The following is a 27,348-nucleotide window of genomic DNA, read 5'->3' on the forward strand; positions in this document are numbered from 1 at the left end:
TAAAAATAGGTAATTGTTGCCCTGTTGACTTAGGGATTGTGTTTAGCACGAGCTTCTGCTGGCCTCCAGCCCAGTTTTGGGAAGGAACACCCCTCATGTGCTGCTGTTGCTCACCAGGAACACTCAATTTTCACGAGTTCGTTATTATTTTTTTTTTTAAACTCCAAGTCCTCCTCTGCCTCAGTCATCCCATGGAGTGGGTGGGTTTGCTTTGGGAAGGGGCTGGAAGAGCCCAAACCCAGCTCAGAGCTCCATCCTGGGGGAACAAAGTGGAGCTGCATCCATCCCACAGCCACGCCTGGCTTCAGCTGAGCTCACAGCCCCCCAAAATCCCTGGAATTCTGCATTTCCATGGTTTTGTGGCCTTGGAATTCAGGTGGGCTCTGCAAGGCTGGTGAATCCATACTGGAACACCTGGAAAGTGCCCTTGGTGCTGCAGGTCCCACCTTGCACCCCACTGACCCCAAACCTCACCCCACTCTGTTTTCTCCCAGCCCTTCACGCGAAAAAAAAGCCAAAAAGCCACGACAGTGGAAAGTCGAGGTAACAAATACAAATAAAACTTCCTCTGGAGGCTAAAAATGACACCCGTAGACGGCGAGAAAACTTCTCCGGGTGACAATAACAGAGAGTGGAGCTATTTCAGTGCTGGGCTGTTCCATTGCAGCACTCGGCGCTGGGGTTTTGGCTGCTCAAAACCAGCCACTTCCCCAAGGGACGTGACGTGTTTCCTTTCCATCACAAACTGATTTAGAAGCAAAACTTTCTACATTTAGGCAGCTGAGAGGCTCGGCTTCTCTTTTTTCTCCCGCGCCGGCAATGAGCGAATGGAAGGAGAGATAAAGGGGGTGGGACCAGCATGAAGTGACTGTGCGTGGCTTCCTCCTTTCTTAGTTTTTCCCTTCTCTCTTTCTAAATAATCAAAAAGCGAACCAGAAAAACCACAATTAATATTTTCCACGCCGTGGAGGCCTCGTGTGCATCCCAGTGAGAGTTTGTGGCTTGGGGCTGCTGTGTTTGCAGCTCTGAGTGGCCCAAGGGCCTGACACGAGGCCACCAGTGCTCCTGTGGCACAGCAGGGATCATCCCTGCACAGGGATATTGCAGCCATCTGGGTAGGTTCTTGATTCAGATCATCCCCATCCCTGTATCCATCTCCTTCTCCATCTGCATCTCCATCATCTCCATCTCCATCTCCATCTCCACCTCCATCTCCATCTCCATCCCCACCTTTATCCTCATCCCCATTCTCATTCTCCATCCAATCCCCATCTACATTTCCATTCTTCATCCCTATCCCCATCTCCATCCCCATTGTCCTCTCATCTCCATTCCCCTCTCCATCTCTGTCTTCATCTCCATCTCCGTCCCATCTCCATCCCCATTCTCTATCTCTGTCCCCATTTCCACCTCCATCTCCATCTCCATCTCCATCTCCATCTCCATCTCCATCTCCATCTCCACCTCCACCTCCACCTCCATCTCCATCTCCATTCCCATTCTCCATCTCCATCTCCATTCCATTCTCCATCTCCATCCCCATTCCCATTCTCCATCCCACTCCCACCCCATCAGTGTCCCACAGGGCAGTGGATCACTCTGGGCTCTCTCTCCCAGTGTTCCCAATCCTGGATGTGCATCCACCTCCTCTCATCTCCAATTAAACCCAGGAATGACAGTGACAATTCCTAGAAGGATAAACATCCGATTGCCTTTTCTCCACCAAAAATAACTCCCCCAGCCACGAGGAGCTGAGGGCAGGGAGGGAAGGGTGATGGAGTTTGGCTGCAGGATGTCAGCAGAGCCATGACCTCTCATTTACACCGGAGCCTCGCTGCGACCTGCCGGGCCAATTACACCCTGCTCCGAGGGCAGGGATAGAAAAAGAGAAGGAGAAATCCAACTTTAGCAGACTTCCATGACATCTCGCAGTGTCATTTCCTCTGCTGCTAATCTTAGCGCCGGTGGCAGTGGGGTTCGTGTTTTTTTCCCTGGGCTGTGGTGTTACCCAGCTTCCTTTTTTTGTTGCTTTCTTTCCCTCTGTCTCCTGCAGCTTCACCCGGCGTTCTGTGCCCGGGGCGAGCTGGGATGCTGCTCCTGCATCCCTCCTGGATATCCTGATCCTCCCCGGAGCTCTGCAGGACCCTGGTGTGGTTCAGCCCCTCCGAGGCAAACAGCCACTTCCTGGAGGGAAAATCCCAGCCTTGTTTAAACCCCCAGGCAGGACTGCAATCCTCTCTCTCTGCCAGGGACCCAGGAGGGTGACCAGCAGGATGGCACAGACCTGATTTTTCGGGGTCAGGTCGCTCTGTTCCAGACCCAGGCACTGATGCAGAGCTGAGGTGCAGCAAGCAGAGCATCACAACCCCTCTGCAGGATCCCAGCCCTCCCTGTGCAGCCCTGAGCGAGTCATTCCCTCGTGCCTCAGTTTCCCCATGCCCACAAGATGTCCCAGGGTCCTGCTCCCCGTGGTTTGTTCTGTTATTCCTGGCCATGGGCAGGACAGAGGCAGCTTTGTCACAGCGCAGGCATCAGGATGTGCTTCAAGGAGGACCTGCAGGCGGGTGAATCTGAGCCCCGGAGAGAACTGAGCCTTAGATGAAAGCCTAATTAAGGAGCTAATTAAAGGGGAGGTCCGGCTAAGTGGCCAGTAGGCAGAGCTCTGCTGATTTATGCCTTTAATTTTGGTTTTGCTTTCCAAGAGGAACGGGCTGAGGGCAAAGGCAGGGCAGGGCCTGGGCAGTGCCTGGTTCTGTGCCTGGTTCCCATGTGGTGCCACCAAGGGACCCCTGGATGGCCACCACTGTCCCTGTGCCCTCCTGGCTATTCCTGGGGTCACCTCCACGAGGCTCTGGCCGGCCACCCCCTGCTCCCATCGCCCACAGGGGTCATCCCATGCAGATCCCAAAATGCCAGTGCTGCCCCACCTCCCCACCCTCACTGCCAGCACGGAGCTCCGTGTGCTCCATCCAAATTTTATTTGGGAAGCTGCAGGCATTCGAGTCGAAGTCCCCAGAGTGCCAGGGGGACATGCAGGGGGTCAGGTCAGAAACGGGGTGAAAGGAGGAGAAGGGGTGATGCCATAATTCCTGGGATACCCAGGTGAGCTGGGACACCTCTTGGCAAGAGAACTCGGCTTTGGGAGAGGAGGGGTTGGGGTTGGAGCCCTGGATCCGGGCTGGGAGCAGGGTGGGCTCATCCTCGGTGGCTCCTGGGGTCCTCTCTGCTCCGGGCAGAGGTGGCTCTGTGGTGTGGGGATGGCCGCAGTCAATCCTTGTAGTGTTTGGTGAGGAACTGCGTCGAGGCCACCGCGTGGTCCAGATCAAACTCCTCCAGGAATTCCCTCAAGTCCCAGTCGCCTGGGGAGAGAGGAAAAGGGGGTGAGCAGGGCTGGAGAGGGGAGCAGCCCCGTGAGGCTGCTGCTCTGCCCCAAACCACTTCCTGCACACCCCGGGAGGCCCTGGGGACAGCAGGGAGCCGTGGGGACCCCAGCTCTGAGTGTCCCCAGGTTGGCTGCTCTCCTGCCCACTGACCTTTGGAGCAAACTTTCCCACGAGCCCACCCTGGGGGTGGCCTGGCTGGAAATCCCCTGGGCGAGTCACAGGAGATCCCCTGTGCCCCTCAGGGGCATTCAGTGAGCTGCTGCTCCTCACACTGCTGGAGCCAAGGGGGCTTCTCATTCCTGACCCTCCTCCCTTTCTCCCTGCCCTGACCCAAACATCCCCGAGGTCAGGGACAGCTCGTGCTGGATCCTGCTGTGGTTTTACCCACGTAGCAAGCAGGGAAACCCTCTTCAGGGCCAAGGGCAGCAGGGATTCCCTCATACCTGGGGCTAGAAATCCCCCTGTGCCCTGCCAGGGTCGGGCTGGTGGCTGCTGGAGCATCCTGCTGTGAGCCCAGGGGCTTTCCCTGGCAGCCAAACAGCTCACGCCGGGGAAAGGGGCCCGTTGTTTATCTGAAACCTCTCCTCTTCCTGGCTGCTCGTTAATGTCAGGCGGCAGCCTGGCAGCCCTTATCTGCTGTGACATCTCAGCCCCGACTGGAGCAGAGCGTCCCCTTTGCTCTTGCAAAAGTGCTGAGCAAAACCTGAGCTTGCTGCATCACCTGCGTGGGGTGGCGATGGCCTGGGGAGCTGCTGGAGCTCCCACCTGCTCCCCACCTCGGGCTCTGAGCTCCAAAAAAAGCTCTGGAGATTCTCGTGGTGACAGCAGCGCTCCCTGTGACCTCCCGGAGCTGCAGGAGGCTCGGGAAGGAGGCCAAGGGATGCTCGGGAAGGACCCTGCATCCCTCATTCCAGCTGGGATGAGATGCTGGAACGCATCAGGCTGCTGCTGGAGGGTCCCAGGTGTCCCCTGCCACCCTCCGAGGAGCCAAACCAAGATGACAACAAGGACAGGCCCACTGTCCTTCACTGAGGTCACTGCCAGGCTGGACACAGAGCCACAAACACCTCCACCCGCGGATTCCACCCAGGCAGGAAGGGCAGCTCCTCACTTCGGGGTCTCATCCCAGCCCCCTCAGCGCTGGGGGTCCCGGTGAAGGTGGCACCAGGGGAAGTGGCCTCGGGGGGTGCTGCTCCCGCGGCGCCCGCAGCCTTTGCCGGGCGCCTTTCATCCGGAGGGTTTCAAAGCGCTGGGAAAAGCCCACGGGAGAGCAGCCAGGGCCACGCGGGAGCGGGGTGAGAGCGAGACGCGGCACCCCCGACTCCCAGGGGTGCCGGAGCTGTCACTGATGTTCGCCGAGCCCCCGGAGAGGCGCGGATGAAAGGAGCCGGGGGAGGCAGAGCCTCTGCGGGGCTGCAGGCGCCGGCCCTGGCTCTCGCCCCGCGCGTGGGGCATGGGTTTTTCCTGACCTACTTTCCTACCTGCCGTGGCACCGGCTGTGCCAGGCGCTGCAGGGCAGGGAAAACCCCGGGGCAGCAAAGGGGGGATGGCCGGGGGGATGCCAGACCCACCCCAAATCCCACCCTTGGGGTGCATTCCCAGCGCGGGTGTTCCATCCCAGTCCCCAGCGCAGGGTGACATCCCTGTGCCAGCCGTCCCAGATCACCCCAGCTGGCCGCCGGGGCTGGGGACTGTGAGTCACTGGGATCACGGAGCAGGGGAAGGAGCCGAGGTCGCGGTGCCGCTGTCCCCTCTCCCCGCCGCACAACAATAGGGCGTTTCATCCGCGCCTTGGTCCGTTTTCAAGCTCATTTCCCAAAGGATTATATCATCCCACTCGGCCCTTATCTGAGCACCCGCCGGAGGAAGAGGAGTGCCCGCTGACACCCACACGTGCGCGGCCGCCTGAGCCCGGAGCGCCCGATGGGGAAACTGAGGCACGAGGCAACCGCCGGGCTCGGGCAGCTCGGCATCCCTGTGATCTCACAGCTTTCCCAGCGCTGCCATTGTCTCCTGCCCACACTCCGAACGCTGCTCCCCTCCTCCCCCGGCCCCCCGGCTGTAATTTATCAGCGATGCTCTCCTGATGGGAGCCCTGATGCTTCTCTGCCAAGATTAATGATGTCCCGGCGGAGGTGGGCGGCAGGCCGGCAGCTGCTTTGGTCACCGTCAAGTGACACCCGGCGACTCGGGCCGGCACCGCGCTCTCCCCGCAGCCCTCCGCCGCCTCCCGTCCCAGCCGCAGCCGCAGCCTTTCCCTCCCCGCCGGGGCCCAGTCCAACCCGATTTTCCAGCTGGGTGGATCGGATCGGAGGCGCGCAAGGTCGGCTCATGAGTAAATGCCGCGGCCCTGATCGGGAGCTGGAGATGTGGAGCCACGGGCAGGGCGGCTGGCCGGGCTCATCCCGCTCCCCGATCCCCGAAGGACTTGTTGCTTCCCGCAGGCAAAATTTCTGGGAGGGAAAAAAAATCCATTCCCGGTTGTGAAACGTGTTTCCAGGGCAGGAGGGGGTTTGGGGATGCTGGAGCATCTCCCCTGCTCACTGAAGCTGGTGGGACAATTACTGAGGTGCAATCAAGCCTCAAGATTTTGTCCTAATTAAAGATCCCCCTCGAAGAAAGCTGTGGGGGAATTTCAACCCCCCAACACCACAGCCAGGGTCTGGTGGGTGCCCGAATTCCCCTGGCTGAGGAATTTCCCGCGGATTGAGGGTTTGTGGCGAGCTCTGCCGCCTCGGGATGCGACGGCGGCTGTGACATTTCACAGGCCACGAATTATTATCTTCCATCTCCCCAAAACACAACCACGGCTTGTAACACTCCCTGCTGCGAGGGAAGTGGGGAGAGCGGCAGGAAGAGCCGTGGGGACACCCAAATGTCCCCACCTTCTGTCCTGATTAGGGACAGAGCTGGTGCTTGGTGGCAATTCAGTGACATGGCCAAAAAGTGAAGTGGATCAGAGTCTGGAGGAGAAACTGAGGCTCTGTGTTATTTGCCCCGAGGTCACACAGAGCCGGCTGCTGCCGGGATTGATCAGAAACACTCTCGGGGAGGGATCAGGGTGGTTTTTTTCCCCTGATGAAACAAGTTTTTTGCTCAAGAGCCGTCCTGGAGGAACACCTCGGCCGCAAACAACTGATTTCCACATTGCCACCAGCGCCAGGGGGATGTGACCGGATCCTGCAGCCCTTCCAGCACCCGACCTGTCCCCATCGGTGCCATCCCACCCGGGACATCCCCACGGCACGGTGGACAGTGGAGCAGCCCCGGGAATGTCCTCACTCCCTGCGAGCTGCTGGCGTTGCACAGCCAGGCAAGGAGGGAGAAAAACCATCGATTTGTTTTCCACACTCGCCATTGCCCCTCGCGGTTTGAATTCCCAGGGACCTTGTCCAGGAGCGGGGACAGGCGACACGGGCAGGTCCTGGTTTAGTGCCCTCTTCTGGAGGCTCCGGCCGAGCTCCTGCCATCCCGCCTGGCGCTGTCACCTCCCCCGGCTCGGCCACGCTCGGCCAGGGACATTCCCTGGTCTGGCCTCCAAAACACATCCCGTGCCAGGAGGGAATTTCTCCGGGAGCTGAGCAGAAGCGCTGCGGTGGGGCTGAGCTGTGCCGGAGGGAGGGATGCACGGCACGGGGATGCAGCACTGCAGGGGGATGAATCCCGAGGCTGGAACGGGCCAGTGCTGCTCCCTGTGCCCGCTCAGGACATGTCCCACTCCAGGGTTGGTGACATTTAGTGACCCCAAACTCGGTGAGACAGAGAAGTCGCTGCTGCTTGATGCAGGACAAAGCAAAAGCAGCAAGAAGGGTTCGTTTGAGGCCAAACAAGATGGGAAATTCCAAGCCAGGATGGGAACTGTGCCTGCGGCATTGCTGGGAGAATCTGCATGGCTTCTACCGCGGGAGAGGAGCAAGGCAGAGCCACGGAGGGGCTGGCTGGGTTCTCATCCCCGATCCTTTGGGATTGGGGTCACCCCTCCTTGTTCCCACCCGCTGCCAAAGGTGTTTGCTGCTCTCCCCCTTTGCACCGCAGGGCTCAGCCGTGCAGGGCTGGATGCACCAGCGGATCGTTCATCCCTCTGCCTCGGGGACGGATTTATTTAAAACCCTTGCGACACCAAAATCTCCTCCTTTGGCTGCTTTTAGGGCTCGTTCCCTGGGAATGAAGACGATGGGCTGCCGGTGTCTCAATCCAGCAGCACCCGCTGGACAGGCCAGGGATGTGATGCAGTGGAGAAATGGTTAAAAATAACCTTCAACCACCTCCTCAAGCACCAGACCCCCGCAGCTGCCTGACTAACGATGCTCAGGCATCGGATGTTGCGGGAAAATATCTGCTGGGTCTTTCCCGGGAAGGGCAGAAAGGTCTGGGAAACTCGGGTGGGATGGAGACAGCCCCGGGTGAGGAATGCCCTGTCACCCCACGCCTCGGGGACAGGGGGGTGGTGGGTAAAATTGGGGGTCTGGATGCACAAATCCTGCTGATAAGAGGATTTATCCAGAAAAAGCTCCTTGGTGGGGGTCTCGGTGTTCCTGCACTGCGGTGGGAATGTGGGGACAGCACGGAGTCCCCTCCTCAGTGAGTCCTCGGGAATGAGGGGCCGGGAGGCGTCCCGCTCCGCTGGCAGGAGGGTGACATCAGCGGTGCCATTAAGAAGCAGAGCTAATGAGCCAGAAAACAAAGCCAAAGGCAGGGAGAACCCGCAGGGAGACTCGCGGCAGCTGCATCCCTCTCCGTGCTGGGATGAACACCGCAGCCCCGAGCTCGGGGGGGTCAGGGGGTGTCCCAAAGCCCCCCAGAGCCAGCCCCCCGCTCTGGGCAGTGCGGTGTGGGTTAACAGGCACGGCGTGAGTCAGGCAGCGCAGCCCAGACGCACCGACCTGACCTGCCCGTCGAGCTCGGCTCATGTGGTCCCGGCTGGGAAAGTTTTGAAATTTCCCTTGTGGAGGCCACGTGAGCCACAGAGCCCCGAGTTCCAGGCAGGGCAGGGAGGAACCCACGCGTGGCACCGGGCAGGAGGGATCCTGGCCCAGCCCGGGGGTCCTGCAGGATGCCCAGTGCCCCAGGATGGAGCAGCAGGAACGGTGCCCAGGGGTCTCGGGGGTCTCGGCTGCTCCATCCCTGCCGTGCAGGATTTTGGGAGGAGGCAGTGGAAGGGAGTTGGCGGGCGTTGTGTCAGCCCGGTTTGAGCAATGCCTTGCTAAACCTTCTCCAGGGCTGATCCTTATCCTCCTGCTCCGAGGCGCTGGTGATGCAACTCCCTCGGCTCGGCTCGGCTCGGCTCGGCTCGGCTCGGCTCGGCCCGGGCTGGGGGGGATGTGCCAGCGAGGGTTGGATTTCACACCCCGCATCTCTCCCCGTTTCCGATCCCGCTAGCCACGCCGTTACCAGACCTTCTCCAAGGGTTTCTGCTGCCTGGCGAGGATTTCACACCTCATCCGTGTCCCTGTAAGGATCCCATTGCACCAGGCGAGCATCCCCAGCCTGCCAGTTGCCCACATCCCCGGAAAAGCCCCTCGGGGCGGGGATGGAGGGCACAGCCGGTCCTTACCCAGCGAAGCCTCATCGTCCGAGCTCAGGGCGATGTTCCCATGCGCCGGCTGCCGGTACAGGCGGAACTGGTAGCGGTGGTAGCCGCTGTGGCGCGGGGGCTTGGGCGGGATGTAACCTGGCGTGCAGAGGAGAAGGGCTGAGCATCCCTCCGAGCCGCGATTCCCACCGGGACCAGGCGCCCATCACCCTCCTCCAGGCTGGGATCAGCCCTCCCACCGCGGGGCCTCACATCGGGAATTGCTCAGGTGTTCCCTGGGCAGAGTGACCACCCAAAACAGTCCCTCACCACCTCCTGGATCCCCCCGAGCTCTCCTCCATCCCTCTTCCCATCCCTGCATTCCCCCGAACCCCTTCCCCATCTTCCCCTGGTTAGGGGACCTGCAGAGTGGGGACAAACCTTAGACCCTCAGCCCCCTGGGGCACTTCAAGGGACTATTGGGGTTCACACCGTGCTCCAGGCACAGCCAAAGTTGGGGACAGCAGTGCACAGCTGCCCAGATGTGGGGCCTGCAGCTGGCTCGGGGCTGGTGAGGACAGGGAGGACTGGTTGTCCCAGGAAAAGGGACATCCATGGGATGGACAGCACAGCCATCAGGTCTCCATCAGGGGCAGGAGGATGTGACACCAAAGGGCTGAAGCTCCTCCAGGACTTGTCACCTGCAGCCCGGTGAGCCCCCAGCCCCTCTCCCCCGGGGTGTGACCTCCCCGAGCCACGTCTGGCCCGTTTTGAACTGAAAGTCTTTGTTTGTGCAACATCACAGGAGCTGTTGGGATTCACCCGCTTTTATCTTGTGTCTTTCTTTTGGGGTTTCTTCCCTCCCCCCTCTTTTACACTGGTTTGGAGCCTTTCCAACCACCGGGGAGTTTTTTTAACCACTTTTGTCTCTAGAAAAAATAAGAGAAAAAGTGGCTCCTGTTTCAGACAGCACCCCAGCTGTGCCCTGGGGAGCTCCTCGTGTCACCCCCTCGTGTCCTGCTGTGCCCATGCCAGCCAGCGCTGTCACCCCCTCGTCCCAGCTCACCGAGACCCCAACCCCTCACTGGGGGTCTGCACTCACTTGTCAGGACCCTCCCTTTGATCTTCCCAGTCCTCAGATCCGAACCCTGGAAGGAAAAAAAGAGGGAAGTTAGATGAAACTGGGATCTTCAGGAGAATCACAAGGTGGGATGGATGACTCTTGTCTGCCTGGCTGTGCCCACTGCTCCCCAGGGACTAATTTCTCAACATTTTGTGTGTTTTCCTGGTAAAAATCATGCAGGAGTGACTTCTCTAGGTGGGAAGCAGCATTCTGGGGCTTTTCTTTGGCTATTTGGGATTTAGGGTTCGATCCACAATGAACTGGCACACAGGTGACACTGCTGTCACCTGTACGAGGAGACCATCAATGCTCTGGGGATCCAGGCTGTGGCACAGCAGGAAAACCACAATAATTCCGTTGAAAACCTCAGTGCTGCTCTGCACGCTGGCATTCGGGAGAGTTGGCCCATTCCAGGTGGGATTGTGGTGATTCCCACCAGCATTCCCATGGTAAAGCTTTGGCTTTGCTCTCAACAGAAACTCAGAGCGAGTCCCGCTGGAGGTTTGGCTCTCCATCCTCATCCCAGAATGCTCCCCGGGAGCAGGGAGGCTTTGCTGGGACACCCAGCATCCTGTGGGGGCTGGATGGATGACAAAGGGACAACACCAGGAGCTCCCGGCCCCGCACATCCCACCTCACCCCTGACCTGCTGTGCTATTCCCGGCCATTCCCAACCTCCCAGCGCCGCCAGCGCTCGTAAATCCTCTCCTACGGCACCCGTTATTCCAGTCCTGCCCACACACGCTCCTCTGCCAGGCCTCCTCCGTCCTAACCTGCCCTGGGAGTTATTATCCCGAAAAAAAAGATGCCTCAGATAAACTCCCAGCAAAAGTGCACGCGGGGAACGGGGATCGGTGCCTCGGCTCCCCGGGATCAAAGCTTCCCTTTTTCCCTCCGAAGGAAGCTGCTCCTCACTGAGTCACGGCCGGTGACAACCTCCTGCCAGCTGCCCCTGGCGCACCAAAGGTCACCGGGGGAGCCAAGATCTCGCCTAGATCTCGCTCAGATCTTGCTCAGATCTCGCTCACATCCCTGCAGATCGGCTCCCCGACGCTGGCTCGCCACCTTGGCAGCCGGAGCCGAAAATCTCCCGGTGACAGGGAGGGGATGAGCAGGGATTTGGGATGGTTGGGATGCCTGGGATCGCAGGGGGAGGGCGAGGCGGAGCGCAGGATGTGGGGGGAGAAGCACCCAGGGGTGCTGGAGTGGCACACGAGGCGCTGGGGCTGCTCCGTCCCTGCCCAGATGTGCAGCCCGGCGCCATCCAGCTGCGCGCACCCGCCCCGTGCAGACGCTCGACCAGCGCCCATCCAGATGTGCGCCGCCCACCCACGCGGGCTCGTGCCTCCTCCGCCCAGATGTGCGCACGTGCCCGAGCCCTCCAGCTGCGCCTGCTCGCCCAGCTGTGCCGCTGCCCGGCGGGGGAAGCTCCTGGAGCATCCCGAGCTCATCCTGCCGAGCTCGCCGGGCCGCCTGCCAGCCCCCAGCTCTTCAAAGGCAGGGGCTGAGGGCTTTTCTCCGCTCCTGGCGGCAACGCTGCCGTGCGGGGAGCGCGCTGCTATTCCTGGCTTTGCCATGGGCTTATCGGGAGCGGCCGGGCCTCCTCCCTGCTTCCCTGCCCGCTGATGTGGGCTGCCTGCTCGCCCCGAGATGCTGCGGGTTTCTCGCTAGCCCCGGGCATGGGAGAGTCAAAGGATAAAGCTCCTTTTTTAAGAGGCGAGAACAGGAAGAGGGCGGGAGGGAGAAAGTAGGGATGAGAGCTCCAAACCCTGCCTTGTTCCTTTTTTTTTTTTAATAGTAAACAGCCATCCTGGGAGCAAGGAGCGAGCTCTGGGCACGGCTGCCGGGATGCGGGAGGGATTGGGAGGGTCGGGTGTGACGCCCTGCGACATTTTCTCCTGTTTTTTTTGCGGAGGGAATGGTTTGTAGGAGGAACAAACCCCCCCTCCAGCCCCTTTCCCCTTCGCTGACACGCCGGTGAGGGCGAGGGGAGCATCACACTCCGGCAGCTCCCGAAGATCCCTGCCACGAGCCGAGCTAATGGACACTGATGAGCCGCCGCGTTTATTAATGCCCTTTTATGAGCGCATTAATAGTTCCTAATGACACCATTTGAGCTTCCCAGCCTTTCATCTCCTCTTTCTCTCTTTCCCCTGCCGAGGACACGGTGTAGGAGGTGGAATTAGATATTCCCACCCTCCGGTCTGTGCCGGCTGGTGTCGAGAGCTGGCGGGGCGCGGGGTGCTCGTGCAGAGACCTGGGCAGCCTGGAAAAAAAATCTGTGCCGCACGGTCTGAGCGGCAGGAGCTCCTCTCCGCGCTCTTTTCCACGGCCAAAAGAGTGGGAAATTTTATCCCTCTCATCCCTGGACACCGAGCGAGGCTCCCTGGAAGATCGGCGCTGCCTGCACGTCGCAGCGGAGGGTGGGGGGGGGGGGGAATAAATAAATAAACAAACAAACACAAATAAATTAAAGGCAGTGAGTCACGTCGTGTTTTCCTCTTGATCTTTTTTGTTTTCTTCCCCCCCTTTCCCTTCCCTTTCTTCCCCCTCTCCAGAACGTGTCTGATCCCATCGGAGAGGAGGGGAAAGGGATGGGTGGCGAGCTCTCGCCAGCGATTCGCCCGGGCGAGGACGGAGGGTTATGGAAAGTGGGTGTGGGAATCGGCACAATCGCTGGCAGGGCACCAGGACAAACAGATGACGGATGGGACCCGGGGAAGTGCAGCCGAGCAGGGCTGGGCTGCTCCTGCCTCGCTGGGAGCGTCCCAACCCGGCCCGGGGGACCCCAGGACACCGGGGGGGCTCAGCCAGGTGCGGGGGCTGCACCCCGTGGGGATTAGCCAACAATTATCCAGGGGGGAAAGTTGATCCCAAGCAGCCGGCGCTCCTCCTGCGCTGCTCCTCACGGCTTCAAAGGCGGCCCGGCGGGAGCCCAGAGTTGTTCTCCTCTCTTTCTGTGATCTCTGTAACGAGGTCAGCGTGGAGGAATTGGCTCCGGGAGCATCCCGGGAAGGGCAGAGCGGCTGGGATGGCAACCCAGCTTCCCTGCGAGCGGAGAGGAGGCTGGAGCAGGGAATGAAGGTTTGGGATGCTAATTGCAGGTGGATGTGGGTCTGTTCCGCCGTGTCCTTGCAGAGGAAGGTGAACGTTTTGGGGTTTCCTCCTCCCCACCGAATGTGGGGAGCACCACTCCTAGCCCAGCTCCCAGAAACATTCAGGCTCGTCCTCCTTTCCAACAAAAAGCATGTGAGCAAGCAGCCGGTCCAAGAGAAACTCTCCCTTCCAACCATCCCCGCGCTCAGGGAGGCCAGGAGAGAGCAGGGCAGGGCCCGGCCAGCTCCCAGCACTCCCAAACTCTGGCATTTCCCAGCTCAGCCGCCTGTTTGCTCGTCAGCTCGCTTCCAGGGCCATCCCGGCGCTGGATCTGGGGCACGGGATGCTCTGGATCGCCCACGCCACCCCGACCCTCTCGCTGCCGGCGCGGCTCCTGCCCACCCTCGCCGTTCCCATCACTGTCACCGGGCTGTGGTGCCCGAAGGAGCCTGTCAGCCCCGACCCTGCGAGTCCTTTTGTGACGAGAAGTGTCACATCCCGTTATGCCAGCCTTGCTATGCCACCGGGTTGTCGTGGTCTCTCCGTCAGGAATGGAATTGGGGGAAGAGAGGAAAATGTGGAGAAATGCAGAAGGAGTTCATGGGAGAACCAAGGTGGGAAAGTCACCTCCAGCCAGGATGGGGAAGGTCTGGTGGGGAAGGACCTCTCCTGGCTGCTGGAATCCTCCAAAGTGTTTGACAGCATTCCCAGGGCCGGGAATGACTTAACAACGAGACCCTGCAGAGGTTGGATGCCATCACACCCCAAATCCAGAGAAACCTCCCCTTCCTGCTGGAAGCAGCCCAGCTTTCCCAACCCCAAACCTCATCCTCGGGTGCTTCCCCGCAGCCCCAGTTCCTGGATCCTGGCATGACTCAGGGCCCTGGCCTTGTGCTCAGAGCCAGTTTCGCTCCCCAGGCACAGCTGGAGATGTGGCCCAGGCCATCCCAGACCTGAGGCAGGGATGATTCGCAGCATTTCCCTGCTCTAAAACACAGTCACCCCACGTCTCCATCCACACTGGAACAGCTACACCAAAACCGGGTGATTTCAATCCCAAAATTGCGCCAGGACTTCCCATCCCCAACACTGACTGCACACCCTCATCCCAAAAAACTCTCCCATGCCCATCAGAACTCCTGGGAAAACTTGCTGAGGTCCCTTTGTCACCCCTGAGTCCCCTTAGGAGGCTCAGGTTGAAACAGGCCCAGGGGTGTCACTGCTCCAACACGGATCTGAACAGCCTCTCCCACTTTTCCAGGGTCTGAACTCCAAGGATTTATCCCCACAGCCTTTAGGATCCTTAGGCAGCTCTTGGCACCGCCTGGGCGTTTTTTCTAGCTCACGACAAATGGGGAAGGCGACCATAAAAATATATTAAAAAATAAATATCGGGCACGGTTGTAATTTAAATGCAGCTTTGTCTGATCCACCCTAACGCCGCAGGGGAAGATGTGCCACGGGTTATTAACTGAGCAAAATAAACATAAATCACCTCCGTGCCTGGCTCTTTGCAAGGCTTTTTTTTTTTTTTAATCTAAAGACAAAACCCTGCACTCCACAACCCCAACCATCCCCGGCAGGGACCTTCCCAGGCTCCTGCCTCCCTCCTGGCAGCCCGAGGATGGCATTTCCACTGCCAGGATCTCCCGTTTGGAAGCAGGGAGGCTGTGCTGGGTGGATTTCCAGCGAGAGACAGATCCCTGCCCGGCTTAGGCGTTGCTGGCAGGGCTGCTGTGCCCATCTGCACCTCTCCTGCAGGATGTAGGTGAGGGGTCCAGCCAGCGGGGCGGAGGCTGTGATGACACTCGGAGGGTTTTGAAACCTCAGACAAAACACTGGTGTTGAAAAAGGAGAGGGATTTGTTGGTTTTTGTTTTTTTTTTTAAATAAAACACCTGTGGGATTGCAGATGTGGGGGGGGGAAATGGGATGCAGGATGCTGGGCTGTCGTCCCAAAAGTGCAGTGAGCTGCTGTGGGAGGGCACGGGGAATGTGGCTTTGCCAGAACACTCACGGCGTGGGCTGGAGCACTGGATTTGGGAGTCGAGGCTGCTGGATTTGGGAGTCAAGACTGCTGGATTTGGGAGTCGAGGCTGCTGGATTTGGGAGTCAAGACTGCTGGATTTGGGAGTCGAGGCTGCTGGATTTGGGAGTCGAGGCTGCTGGGTTTGGGAGTCAAGACTGCTGGATTTGCCAAAAAACTTCATGCAGGAGTTTCCCTGCTGCCCCTTCCCTCTGCATCCCCGGCAGGGAAGCACCAGGGGTTTGCTGAAGGGAGAAAGTTGAGTAAGGGGAAGATGGAATAAAATGAAAGTTGAGTAAGATGAAGGCTGAATGAAACGAAGGTGGAATAAAATGAAGGTTGAATAAAACAAAGGTTGAATAAAATGAAGGTTGAATAAAATGAAGATTGAAAAAAAATGGAAGTTGAATAAAATGAGGATTGAATAAAATGAGGATTGAATAAAATGATGGCTGCAGCAGGTCCTGGAAAGGGCTGTGCACCCTCTGGATCCCGGGAAGGTGGGGTGGCTGCACCCCAAAGCCCCTTTTGGGGAGCCCTGCAATCGGTCACACCCCAGCTCCCCTGGGCCTCTGTTGTAAACTGGGATGAGGAATGATGGATGCGATTGCTAAGAACAACAGGGATGTTGATAGCAACCCCAGGGGTGTGTTGGGAGCTGCCTGCACTCCGGGCTCGGCGCTGGCTGCCTTCACCAGCCCCGCTCTGTCGCAATTCCCGGTGAGCTCCTGGCCGAGCTGGCTCCTGCATGAGTCACCCTGACCCACTGGCCTGCTGCTGGCCAGTGACATTTGCTGGCTGGGGTGACATTTGTCCTGCTCAGGACCCAGCCAGGACCCTTCTGGAGCATCCTCCACCTCCTCGGTGGGATAACGGGTGATGCTGCCCTGCTGGGGTTGGATCTGGAGGAGGAGGAGGAGGAAGGGATGAGGTGGCTCAGGCACGAGGGGCAGAAGGAGAAGGTGACAGGGTGGCACTGCTCAAATGCCACTCGCAACGCCCATTTTCCTGGAGTTTAACTCCCTGGGATTTGTCACCAGCCAGATCCTTCCCAGGATCTCCCTCCATCCACCCCACAGATCTTGGCTCCCTCCATGCCCCAATCACCCCCAAAATGCTGCAAAAACTCCCAGGAAAGGTGAACTACGAGAGGTTTCCACAAATCCCCTGAGATTCCACCATGGAGAACAAGCTTGATCTGACCAGAGAAAAGGGCTGGGTGGGACTGGAAAGGTCTTTTCCATCCCACTCCTTGAGAGTGGAAAACTCTCTCGCCCTGCCTGCGTGTAGCTTTAAGATGAGCTTGCTTTTCCAGCAGCAGATTTCCGGAGGATTCTTGGAGAAACACCAAATTTTGCCTAATTCAGTCATTTAAAGGCCCGTAGCCCGAATTCTGAGCGGATGAGAGCAGAGCCTGAGCTGGAGCCTCCCGTTGGGATGTGTCCGTGGGGAGGCTCTGCTGTTGTGTCACCTCTGGGGACAGGGAGGATTGCCTTTGGTGGTTGGGAAGCAGCAGCATTCCTGGTGCTGCCACTGTGCAGGCTGTGGTCAGCAGCAATAACCATGGCCGTGGGGCATGTGGGCCTCAGTCCTCCCTGCTGAGCCACACAGCCAGGCTGGGATCGTGGAATGGGTTGGGTGGGAAGGGATTGGAACCCATCCAGTGCCACCCCTGACGTGGGTAGGGACATTGTTCACTGGGCCATGGTGCTCCAGCCTGGCCTTGGACACTGCCAGAGATCCAGGGGCAGCCACAGCTTCTCTGGGAATTCTAGCCCAGCCAGGAATTCCGTCCCAATTTCCCATCTCTCCCTGCCCTCTGGCAGTGGGAAGCCATTCCCTGTGTCCTGTCCCTCCATCCCTTGTCCCCAGTCCCTCTCCAGCTCTCCTGGAGCTCCTTTAGGCCCTGGAAGGGCTCTGAGCTCTCCCTGGATCCTTCCCTTCTCCAGGTGAACATGCCCAGCTCTCCCAGCCTGGCTCCAGAGCATCTCCTTGTTCTCCTCTGGACTCCAGCAGTTCATGGTGACATTGGGGACCCTGAGCTGCAGGTGGAGTCTCACCTGAGCGGAGCAGAGAGGGACAATCCCCTCCCTGGACCTTCTGGCCGTGCTGTGGGTCATTTTGGAGGGTTGCACCCAGCGATGACCACCAACAGATCCCGATGGGATTTGGGATTTGGGCTGAGCCCATCCCACCCCAACTCCCACAAGGACACCAAACCCACCCTGCCAGCCGGGCTGGGGGGGCTGCCGGGGCTCCGGGGGTGCCGCAAAACCCTCCTCTGCAAATTCCTCCTCCCCGGGGTGTCTGATCCCCGTCCCAGGCACCTTCCCGGGCGCGGGGGTGGATCAAAGCCCGCGCGTGCCAGCCCTGCTCCCGCTCCGCGCCAGCTCGGCTATTTCGGCTTCCCATATCTGATGGGAGCGGGAGCGCGGCCTTGGGGGGCTCGTTTATTCCTCCGGGGGTGTTTTATTTTTTCTTCCTTTTTTCCCCCCTTTTATTTCCTAATTTTTTTTCTTTTTTTTTTTTTTTTGCTTTTCCCTTCCTTCCGCTGACCAAAAAGTCTCCCCCTCGCCCCCCGATGACGACAGCCCCTGCCGGGAGGGGACCGAGCCGCCTGGCCCCCGCCAGCGCATCCGGACGGCCGCGGGCTCAGCCTCGCCGTCCCCCCCAAACCACCCCCACGCCGCTTCCTGACGGCTGGAATTGGCAGCGCTCGGAGGGAGAGTCCAGAGCTGCCCTTTGGGATGGGAGAAACCCCGGCCGGAAACGTCTTTCTCTGGAGCAGCGTGAAGTTTTGCTCACTTTTCCCCGCTGCTCGGGGTTTTGCTCGGGGAGGGGGTGCTCTGCAAGGATGGGATGCTCAGGAAGCCTTCGAGTCGATTCGGATGATGATGAGGAGCCCAATGCGCCTTTTTAATTGAGTTTTTCGGCTGTTGGGCATCCCGTGACCTGCAGGCTCTTGGCGGAGCCCCAAACCCCTCCAAAAATGCAACCCGAGCAGCAGGAGGAGGACGAGGGGTTAACGGCAGCGCCGCTGCTGCTGCTCGCCTGCCAAAGCCGCTCCGGCGGTGCCATGGACTTCCCTTTCTTCCATAAAAGTCCACCGGATCCGCGCTCCCGTGGGATGCTGGAAGGAGGGGGCTGAGCCGCCCTACCTGGGGCGCGTGTGAGCGCCGGGGGCTGTTTGTGCAATTCCCCAAAAAAAACCACCTCGGCAGCCAGCGCTCCCTGCCCTGGCTGGGGCTCCGGCCAGGGGAAAACCTCTTTTTTTTTTTTTAATTGTACATATTTTGGGGGCGGCGAGAGGAAAAGCAGAAGGGGTGTCTACCCCAGGGAGTTTCTTTCCATCCCCTTGACAAACCTTGGACCTCCCAGAACGGCTCCCCACTTCCAGGGTGGTTATTTTGGGCCACCTGAGGGTGGTGGGGAAAATCTAGAGTCCAAGGGGTCTCTTCCCAGCCCTGTCCCCAAACCCAGGGGTCTCTCAGGGAAGCTGTGGTCACCCCATCCCTGGAAGTGTCCGAGGCTGGGTTGGATGGGGTTTGGAAGCTTTAAGGTCCTTCCAACCCAAACCGCTCCACCATTCCATGAAACTGCATTTCCCCAGGAATTCGGATGGAGCAGAAATGCAAAAACCCAACAACCAGAGCTGCTCTTCCCCCAGAGATGCTCTGAGTTCAAACCCCCCCAGATTTAGCATTTCCATCCCAATCCCCCCCGGGGGGCTATACCCAGCGACACTCCAGCCTGTCCCCGCGTCCATGTGAGTGTCCCCAAGGCGGGACAAGTGGGGGTCCCCCCTTGACCCCCCTCCCCGGCAGGCAGCTCGCCCGAGCCCCGGCTCAGTTACAGCAGCAGACGAGATGTCATCACACCGAGAGCCCGGGGCTTGCATCACAAGTGTCTTGCAACGAAGAAAGCCAAATTTTTTACAGGAGCAGCACACACGCTCTCTCTCTCTCTCTCACACACACACAGCCTCGGTAATTAACTTAATAGGTTTCTTACAGAATGCCCCGTGAGTGATGCTCAACATATTCAAGTGTTGACAAGACGGCGCTGAACCCGACGCCTACACAACGGGCAAACGAGGCTCGGAGCGCAGACACACCTTCATTGTCTGAAACTTGTAGTAAAACTCCAAACCCGCCCTTGTGAAATGGGGAGCTGAGCAGATGGGGCCCAGTAACCCTTCAGCTGCCAGGACCTGCCGCAGGGCCTGGCAGGACCCAGGTGAGGTGGCGGAAGGTTGTCACCGAGATGGCAAAATTGATTTTTAAGTGGGTTAGGCGAGGTGGAAATCGCTGCTGAGGGTTCCACTGATATTTGGGGTGGGTGATGAAGGGGGTTTAGCCCACTGGGATCATAATCCTTGATCCCTATGATATCCAGCTCAGGATATTCTACAATTTTATGATTTGCTGGGCACTGAAATAAATCGGCAACTTCTCACTCATCTACAAAAATATTCACCTTTTGGAAATCAGCTGTAAATCCAAAGGGATGAACGCAGTGTTGTCCTCTGGATTTGCTCCAGGTCAATATTTGGGGCCACTAATGTTAAAAAAAGGCTACTGGACTGTCCCTCCCTGTGTCCTACCTGCCCAGTTCCCAGAGGGATCATTCCTTTCCCTCCTGCCTCAGGAATTCTGTCACAAAAGACACAATTTTGGCACATCCGTGCTGGATGGGCTTAGCCCCCCACCCAAGGAAAGCCAAGGCAGCACCAAAACCCTCCCAAAGAGCCAACAGCACCCCAAGCCACCCCAAAAAAGGATTAAAAAAAAAAAAAAACTGGAAGAGGAATTAATGGGAAAACCAGTTTGGATGGAGCTGTGTTGTAAGAGGCAGCAGAGATCCATCTCCTGCTGATTTGGGATGGGATCTTGAGTCAGGAAAATTGCCCAAGACAGGGTGGTCGTCCATACAGGTTCCTCCGGGTTGGGAAACGTCCTGCCAGCGGCTGGGACCCGCGTGGAGCAATCCCAATCCCAGCCCGGCTGTCATCACGGCGCTGACGAGCTCCCAAACCCGTCGGGCTCCTCGTTGTCCCCTCCACCTGGATGGGGCCCCTGTCCCTATCGCCCCGGGATCGGATCGGATCCGGTTGGATCAGAGGGGAAAGTCTGTCAGCGGCTGCTGGTGACGCTGGAGCAGCAATGGGATTGTTCCCACACTGCACATCCGACGGGGTTTGGGTTCAGGGAGGGTTGGGATCCCAAATTTGGTGGCTTTTCCCTGTCCCCCTGCATGCTGTGACCTCGGGGCACTGCAGGGATGCAGGATTCATCCTAATTCCTATTTTTAAGAGGTGCAAGAGCATTTCCAAGGTTTTGATCAACAGAGCAAAAGCCCCGAAATGTGGGGCACAGCTGGTTTTGGGGGATTTTCCCAGAACCTTGGGGCACAGCTATTTTTTGAGGATTTTTCCAGCCTCAGAACCTTGAGCACATCTATTTTGGGGGGATTTTTCCAGCCCCAGGACCTTGAGCACATCTATTTTGGGGGGATTTTTCCAGCCCCAGGACCTTGGGCACATCTATTTTGGGGAGATTTTTCCAGCCCCAGTTATTTTTGGGGGGATTTTTCCACATCCAAAGGGTTTGGATGCTGCAGACGAGACCTGGGCTGCAGACGGGCGAAGCCACAGGGCTCCGGTGCACGGGAATTAAGGATTTAGCTGGGAGTTAGCTCGGCATTGTCAGGGAATTAAAGGTTTACCTGCGCGTTGCAGACAGAGGCTTAAAGATTTTTACAAACGCACGAGATTTACAGCTCCCCGAAATTTCGACACCCTTCGGGTTTAGCCCGCCAGGGAGGATTTTGACCAGGTCTGGATGGTTCTCCTGATGAAATTTGGTGGGAATTGAGGCTCAGGCTTTACCCACGGCCAAAATCACCCAAAAATTCTGATCCTGTCTGGGATTTTGCAGAGATGGAGCCAAATGGGATCAGACCCTAAAACCACACGAGGCAAAGCCATCGGTTTTGGGAATCTTTGCGCTAAAGTGTCATTTCTCACCCCAAAACCACAGTGACACCCCAGGTTTTTGGGAGCCGGAGCATCCCTTCCACCAGCACCTCCAGCAGCAATTCCTGGTCCTTAAATCCCACAACCAAGTTGAGCAGCAAATCCTGCACACCTAACCCTTCCCGAGGATAAATCCCGGCGGGAAACACATCCCAAACACCCTCCACACTCGGAGCTGCCAGCCCGGCCTGCTATCAGCTGCCCATCGGGAATTGCAGCCGCTTGCATGCGTGGAGCGAGGCCGAGCTGTGCAATTCCCAGCCCGGGGCGAGCGGGTCGCCCACACGCTGGGAACGGGAGCTCCGGGCCGAGCCCCGATGGCAGGCGGATAAAGCTGCCCTTACGTAAGGCCCGGGGTTGCGTGGAGGATCCGCGGCGGGAGCAGACTTGCTCTGGGCTCAGCCCGGGATGGATCCGAGCCGGAATATCCCGGGATATTCGCTCCGCGCCGCACATCCCGGCGGGAAGCAAACCGCGCCCTGCTGGAGGTTATCTCCCCATCCTTCCCAAAAAATCGGCGCAAAGGGGGTTGTTTTTCGCCAGGGCGCTGGTGATTATTAATAATAGCTCGGCTCTGTGCTGCTCCAGTTTTCCCGAGCTCCCTGGCAGCGTTCCGCCGGGCCCGGTGATTTAGTGCAACTTAATTATTCCCGGCGTTTCATCACCTCTTGTTTTTGATGTCTGTGTCTCTGTCAGGGCCTCACCTTGGTGACTAAGAGAGCCAGGGAAACAAACTGCTGGAGAAGGGAGTGAAAGGGGGAAAAAAACCCCAGCTGGAGGGTGCTGGGAGGTCGGGAATTCTCGGGAAGGTGTTCCATTGGGATGCTCCGTGTGTTCCCACTGCAGGATGGGATGTGATTGGGGATGAACATGCAGAGCCCCAAAAACTGCCCACAGAGCCCTGGATGGCACTTTGGGCTGAAGCAAAATGAGGTGACTTTATGGTTGGGTGCTTGATTTTGGAGGTTTGGGGTTTTTTTTTCTTTTTTTCCAGTGTATTTGCATACCAGGTGAATTTATTTATTAATAAATTAATTACTAGTTTCTGGGGTGTGGGGGGATCCCACCTGAGGTTCTGAGCCTTGGCTGGTGTCCCCAGGAGCAGAGTGAGCAGCATTCCATGTGTGCTCTTTCCCAAAGGGAAAGGGCAGAACTGGACCTTGTCACCTCAGCGAGGAGCAAGTGACATTCCCAGCCCTGGGAAGGGCTGGATTTGCCGGATTTGGATCCCAAGCACCTGGGAGCTGCCAGATGGGGGCTGGAAATGGAATTCCCAGTCCTCCATCCCCACCAGGGAGGCTGGAGGAGCCATGGGAAGAGCCTGGAGCAGCTCCTGGGAGGACAGCGCCTTGGATCCACCTGGCGCCACCAAGGACACCAGGGGACATCGGGAACACACAGGGGTGTGGCTAGCACAGGTCTTTCCCATGAGAATTCTTTCTTGTGTTTTATAAACAAAGATAAAGTTTGGATGTCATTAAAAACAGTGTCTCGAGATTTGGGCAGTTCAGGCCTGGCCAGTCAGGCCTAGGGGGGAGGTTTCTGACTGACCAATCTGAGTGACCTCTGAAAAATCGATATAAATTGGAATTAAATAATAAAAGCTCTCTTTTCTATGCCACGCTGAGAATCCGGGTCTTTTCCTCTGCTAGCGGCTCAACAGTGACACAGAGGGACATGGGAAAGGCTCAGGGATGCACACAGGGAAGGAGGAATCAGGGCTGGAAGCCCACAGGTGGCACGGGGAGCATCCTGCAGGAATGTGGCCGGATGGGGATGAGCCATGCCCAAAATCCGCTGGGTTTTCCTGGGAAATTAAAGCCAGGAGCGGGTGGGATGAGGTGGCTGCTGTTATCCAACGTTTGGCACAGGGTGGAAAGTGGGAAGAGTCTCTTGGAAAGGATGAAGAGACATTTTGGGGTGAGATAAGGGGATATAGTGTTGGGTTGCAGGGCTGGGTTACACATTTGGGACTGGGATGTAGCACTGGGATTAAGGGCTGGGATACACATTTGGGATTGGGATTCGGGGCTGGGATGAAGGGTTAGGATGCAATTTTGGGATGTAATACTGGGATGCAGGACCAGGATTGAGCACTGGGATGCAGGCTTGGGATGAAATATTGGGATGCAGGGCTGGGATACACATTTGGGACTGGGATGCAGGGATTAAGATGCAATATTGGGATGTAATACTGGGATGCAGGACCAGAATTGAGCACTGGGATGCAGGGTTGGGATGCAGGATTAGGATGCGATTTTGGGATGTAATACTGGGATGCAGAGCTGGGATGAAATACTGGAATGAAATATTGGGATGAAATATTGGGATGAAATATTGGGATGCAGGGCTGGGATGTTGAGTTGGGATGAAATACTGGGATGCAGGGCTGGGATGTAGAGCTGGGATTCAGGATTGGGATGCAGGGCTGGGATTTAGCACTGGGATATGGCCCTGGGAGGTTCACACTCAGCAGGTGCCCAGCCAGAGCAGAGGATTTTCCTGGATCCATTCGGGATTTATTCGGGATCCAGCAGCACCTCCCAGGCAGTGCCAGCCCGCCTCAGCATCCCAACCACCCCGGGAAAACCCAGGCTCCACTCCAGGCCACGCCAAACTCCACAAAACCGGGGGAGAAAGCCAGGAATTTTCACTGAAAGGAGCAGAGAGAGAGGATGGGGGAAAAGGGAAAAGGAAAAAAAAAAAAAAAATCCCACAGCATTCCCAGTATTTCCCTGTGTGTCTGTGGCCTGGCGCAGCCCTTCTGCTCACTGCTCTGTTTATCCATGACAGACAACTAATTAACATCGGAGCCTCTTGAAAGGCCTTTTCAGAGGTAATGTTCTGACAGAGGATGTCAGTGAGGAGCAGTGATTTGTCTAAGCAGTGATCACATTGTTTCAGACTGAATGAGGTGAATATTAAACTGCTTTAAATGCACTCTTCATAAAGCACTAATTACATACTCCCGGGGGAGTACGGGCAAGGAATACTAAACAGCCGAAAAGTCAACAGAGTGCTTTTTATAGTATGTTGCTGGGTTCTGTGTTTTTCTGTCTTTCTTTCTCTCTCTCTCTCTTTTACTGTAAAATCACAGCACGCTGAAGAATACACATTTATAGCACAATGCTTCACATCTAATTATATGGCAATCATTAGTTTTAACCTGGGTGTATTATATTTTCTTTGATATATTGTGCCCCCCGGCATCTCTTTGCATAGAACACTTCCAAAGGCATTTTTTCCCCTCCCTGGAAAAAAAAAATCTGCTTTTTTTTTCTTTCCGGCGTTAGCATTTGCTTATAATTTTTTTTTCTTCCCCCTCCTAAACAAAATTTTTTTTTTTTTAAATTGGCAGGAATAAAAAGGGGTAAAAGAGGGGAGGAGGAGAAATCCGTTTAATCCAAATAAGAACCTGTTCCCTCCCTCCTGGAATCGTGCACTTTGTTATTACCAAGGTAACTCCGCTGGGGTTTTAAAGGGGAAAGGAAGCACAGAATGGGCCATTAATGAATTCCTGCAGATCCTGCTGCACTCCTGGTCTGGCTCGGCCCGAATTCCTGATGGGGCGAACAACTACTCCATGAATTATTTATTTTTTTAATAGCACAACTTGGGCGGGGAGGGAGGGAGGGGGGGAGATTGAAGCCACCGCAAATAAATCCTCCCCGCGCTGCAAAACCTCGAGATCCTCTCACCCGAGAAGTGGGAAAAGAAAAGAGCAGCGTGTGACGGGCCCTGGTGTCCTCGAGGAGCCTCCTCCTTCCTCCTGGGAAAATCCAAGAAAAATCTGGAAGGGATTGTGGGGACAGGGAAGAGGGGGACAGGGACTGTTTGACGGCAAATGTCCATCAAAAGGGGTCAAGATGTGGCTAAAAAGCTCAAGGTGTGGCTGAGATTTGTAAGGAAATGGCTCAAACGCAGAGGATCTACCTCAAACAGCAATATTCCTGCTTCCCAGCACGTCCCAGGGGGCCTGAAGGAGCTCCAAGGAAGAGGGAGAGGGACTTTGCATCAGGAATTTTAGTGCCAGGACATGCAGCAGTGGATTGGAAGTGAAAAAGGGGGAAATTAGCTCAGATATCAGGAAGAAATTCCTCCCTGTGAGGGTTGGGATGGAATTCCCAGAGGAGCTGTGGTTGAACCACCCCTGGAAGTGTCCCAGGCCAGGCTGGAGCACCCTGGGGTGGTGGAAGGTGTCCCTGCCCAGGACAGGAGGTGGAATGGGTTGGGATTTAAGGTCCTTTCCGGCCCAAACCATTCTGGGATTGAAGGATCCCAAATGCACAGTGGTGGTTCTATAAATGAAAGGTTTGGTTCAAATAAATCAAGTTGGATTCACACAGGAAGGTTACAGCTCAAAGGCACTGATTGTGGAATCATGGAACCACAGAATTATCCACCTTGGAAAAGAGCTCCAAGGCCATCGAGTCCCACCTGTGCCAAATCCCCACATTGTCACTGATTGCCACATCCAGGCCTTCCTTGGACACCTCCAGGGATGGCGACTCCAAACCTCCCTGGGCAGTTCCAATCCCTGACCACCCTTTCCATGAGGAAATTCCTGCTACTGTCCACCCTGAGCCTCCCCTGGCCCAGCCTGAGGCTGTTCCCTCTCCTGCTGTCCCTGTTCCCTGGAGCACAGCCTGACCCCCCCGGCTGTCCCCTCCTGTCAGGAGCTGTGCAGAGCCACAAGGTCCCCCTGATCCCCTTTTCTCCAGGCTGAGCTCCTTCCCAGCTCCTCAGGAGTTCTCCAGCTCCTTCCCAGCTCCATTCCCTTCCCTGGACTCACTGCAGCCCCCAGTGAGGATCCCAAACTGGACACAGCAGCCCCAGGACTGTCCCTCCGGCCACCCTGAGGGTGCAGCTCCTCCTGCCATGGTCACTCTGTGTCCATCCAAGGCCACGTCCCCTGCCCTGCCCGGGCAAACCCACCCCACGGGGCTGTGGATGTTCTCTCCATGCCCACAGCACCTCATCCCAGGATCAATCCTGCTCCAGACGGTGCCCACGGATCGGGCAGGAGCGTCGGGAACGTCGGCTGGGCCCTTCCTTCGAGGTGCAAACTTTGTCGGAAAGGAAGAGTCATGCAGCCTTTAGAGTTGTTTTTTTTTTCCCCTTCCTTTAAAGAACATGAAAGAATCTGATAATTACTTCTATCTACCACCCAACTGTACTAATTACCAACCTATTTCTTCACAGTATGACAGACACAGGCTCTCCAAAACACATAGAGATAAATTAGCACTAATTGGTTTTCCTCTGGCTGTTTGAATTAGTATTTAAAGCTCCAATTACAAAGCAGAATAATTACTATTAATGTCCTGTCGCAGTACAAAAGGCAGATATCTCGCGAGCGAGTCCAGGTGTATTATTACACTGATTACAGAATATTTAACCTGGCTCGTTAAGACAAAGACACGGGGAAACTTTAAAAAGAGAGGGGGGAAAAAAAAGGGAAAAGAAAACCGCAGATGGTGGCAGGTCCCTGCAGGGGATGGATGGGGGGTGGTCTTTGAAACCTGGGATGAGAGAGGTACGAGAAGGAGAGAGGGAAAAAGAGGAGGATGAGAAAAGAGCAGTTCTTTGGGAAAGCAGAGGAGGTTTTGGGGGGGATGAGGGGGATAGAGGTGCTGCAGAGTTCAGAGCAGAAAAAGCAGAGCACAGGGCTGGAGTGTCCCAGGGGCCATCGCTGCCTTCCTCCCACTCTTCCTCCTCCTCCTCAAACATTGGAGATTCCACATCCTTTGGAAGAGCTTGATCCCAGTGGATCAAGCCCAGCTCGCTGCCCAGGGATGCTCTGGAGGCAGAGCTGCCCCAGGGGATGGAGGTGGGAAGGGGCAGGAGCAGGACGGGCAGGGCGATTCCCGCAGCTCTCCCAGCCTGGGGATCCCGAGGGTCAGGAAAATCGGGATGGAACATCCCTGTCCCCAGCAGCTCCGCGCCTCTCTTTGCAAGGGGAGGGTCTGGCCCTGCAGTGCCACCGAGGGGACAATGGCACCGCGGGGACAGTGCCACCATGGGGACAGTGGCACCGCGGGGACAGTGCCACCATGGGGACGATGCCACGTTCCGCCGTGGCACCGGCTGGTCACTCCTGGTGCAGGGAAGGACATGAGGTCACTCCCGCCTCATCCATCCCTGGAAAACCTGAGCTGGGGGATTCCTCTGGGCT

The 27,348-nt window shown here is 57.2% G+C and overlaps 1 protein-coding gene across 3 annotated transcripts in view; it reads right to left on the minus strand.

Annotated features, from left to right (window-relative positions):
- Positions 1-2,959: 2,959 nt before the first annotated feature.
- Positions 2,960-27,348, minus strand: part of PEBP4 (phosphatidylethanolamine binding protein 4) — a 68,449-nt gene continuing 44,060 nt past the window's right edge. Inside the window, exons 5-7 of one of the 3 annotated variants that reach the window (XM_085080734.1) lie at positions 9,998-10,043; positions 8,938-9,054; positions 2,960-3,359 (exon numbers count right to left, since the gene is read on the minus strand). In XM_085080734.1, the coding sequence (XP_084936860.1) occupies positions 3,268-3,359; positions 8,938-9,054; positions 9,998-10,043 (255 nt within the window). In that variant the 3' untranslated portion in view covers positions 2,960-3,267. Of the gene's footprint in view, positions 3,360-8,937; positions 9,055-9,997; positions 10,044-12,600; positions 12,985-24,633; positions 24,734-24,871; positions 24,943-27,348 lie in introns of those variants that run through there. The other 2 variants (XM_085080733.1, XM_085080731.1) reach the window with 2 other exon arrangements.

This window comes from Lichenostomus cassidix, chromosome 22 (genome assembly GCF_008360975.1).
Source record: "Lichenostomus cassidix isolate B80296 chromosome 22, HeHo_3.0, whole genome shotgun sequence".
In the NCBI taxonomy this organism is placed as follows: domain Eukaryota; kingdom Metazoa; phylum Chordata; class Aves; order Passeriformes; family Meliphagidae; genus Lichenostomus; species Lichenostomus cassidix.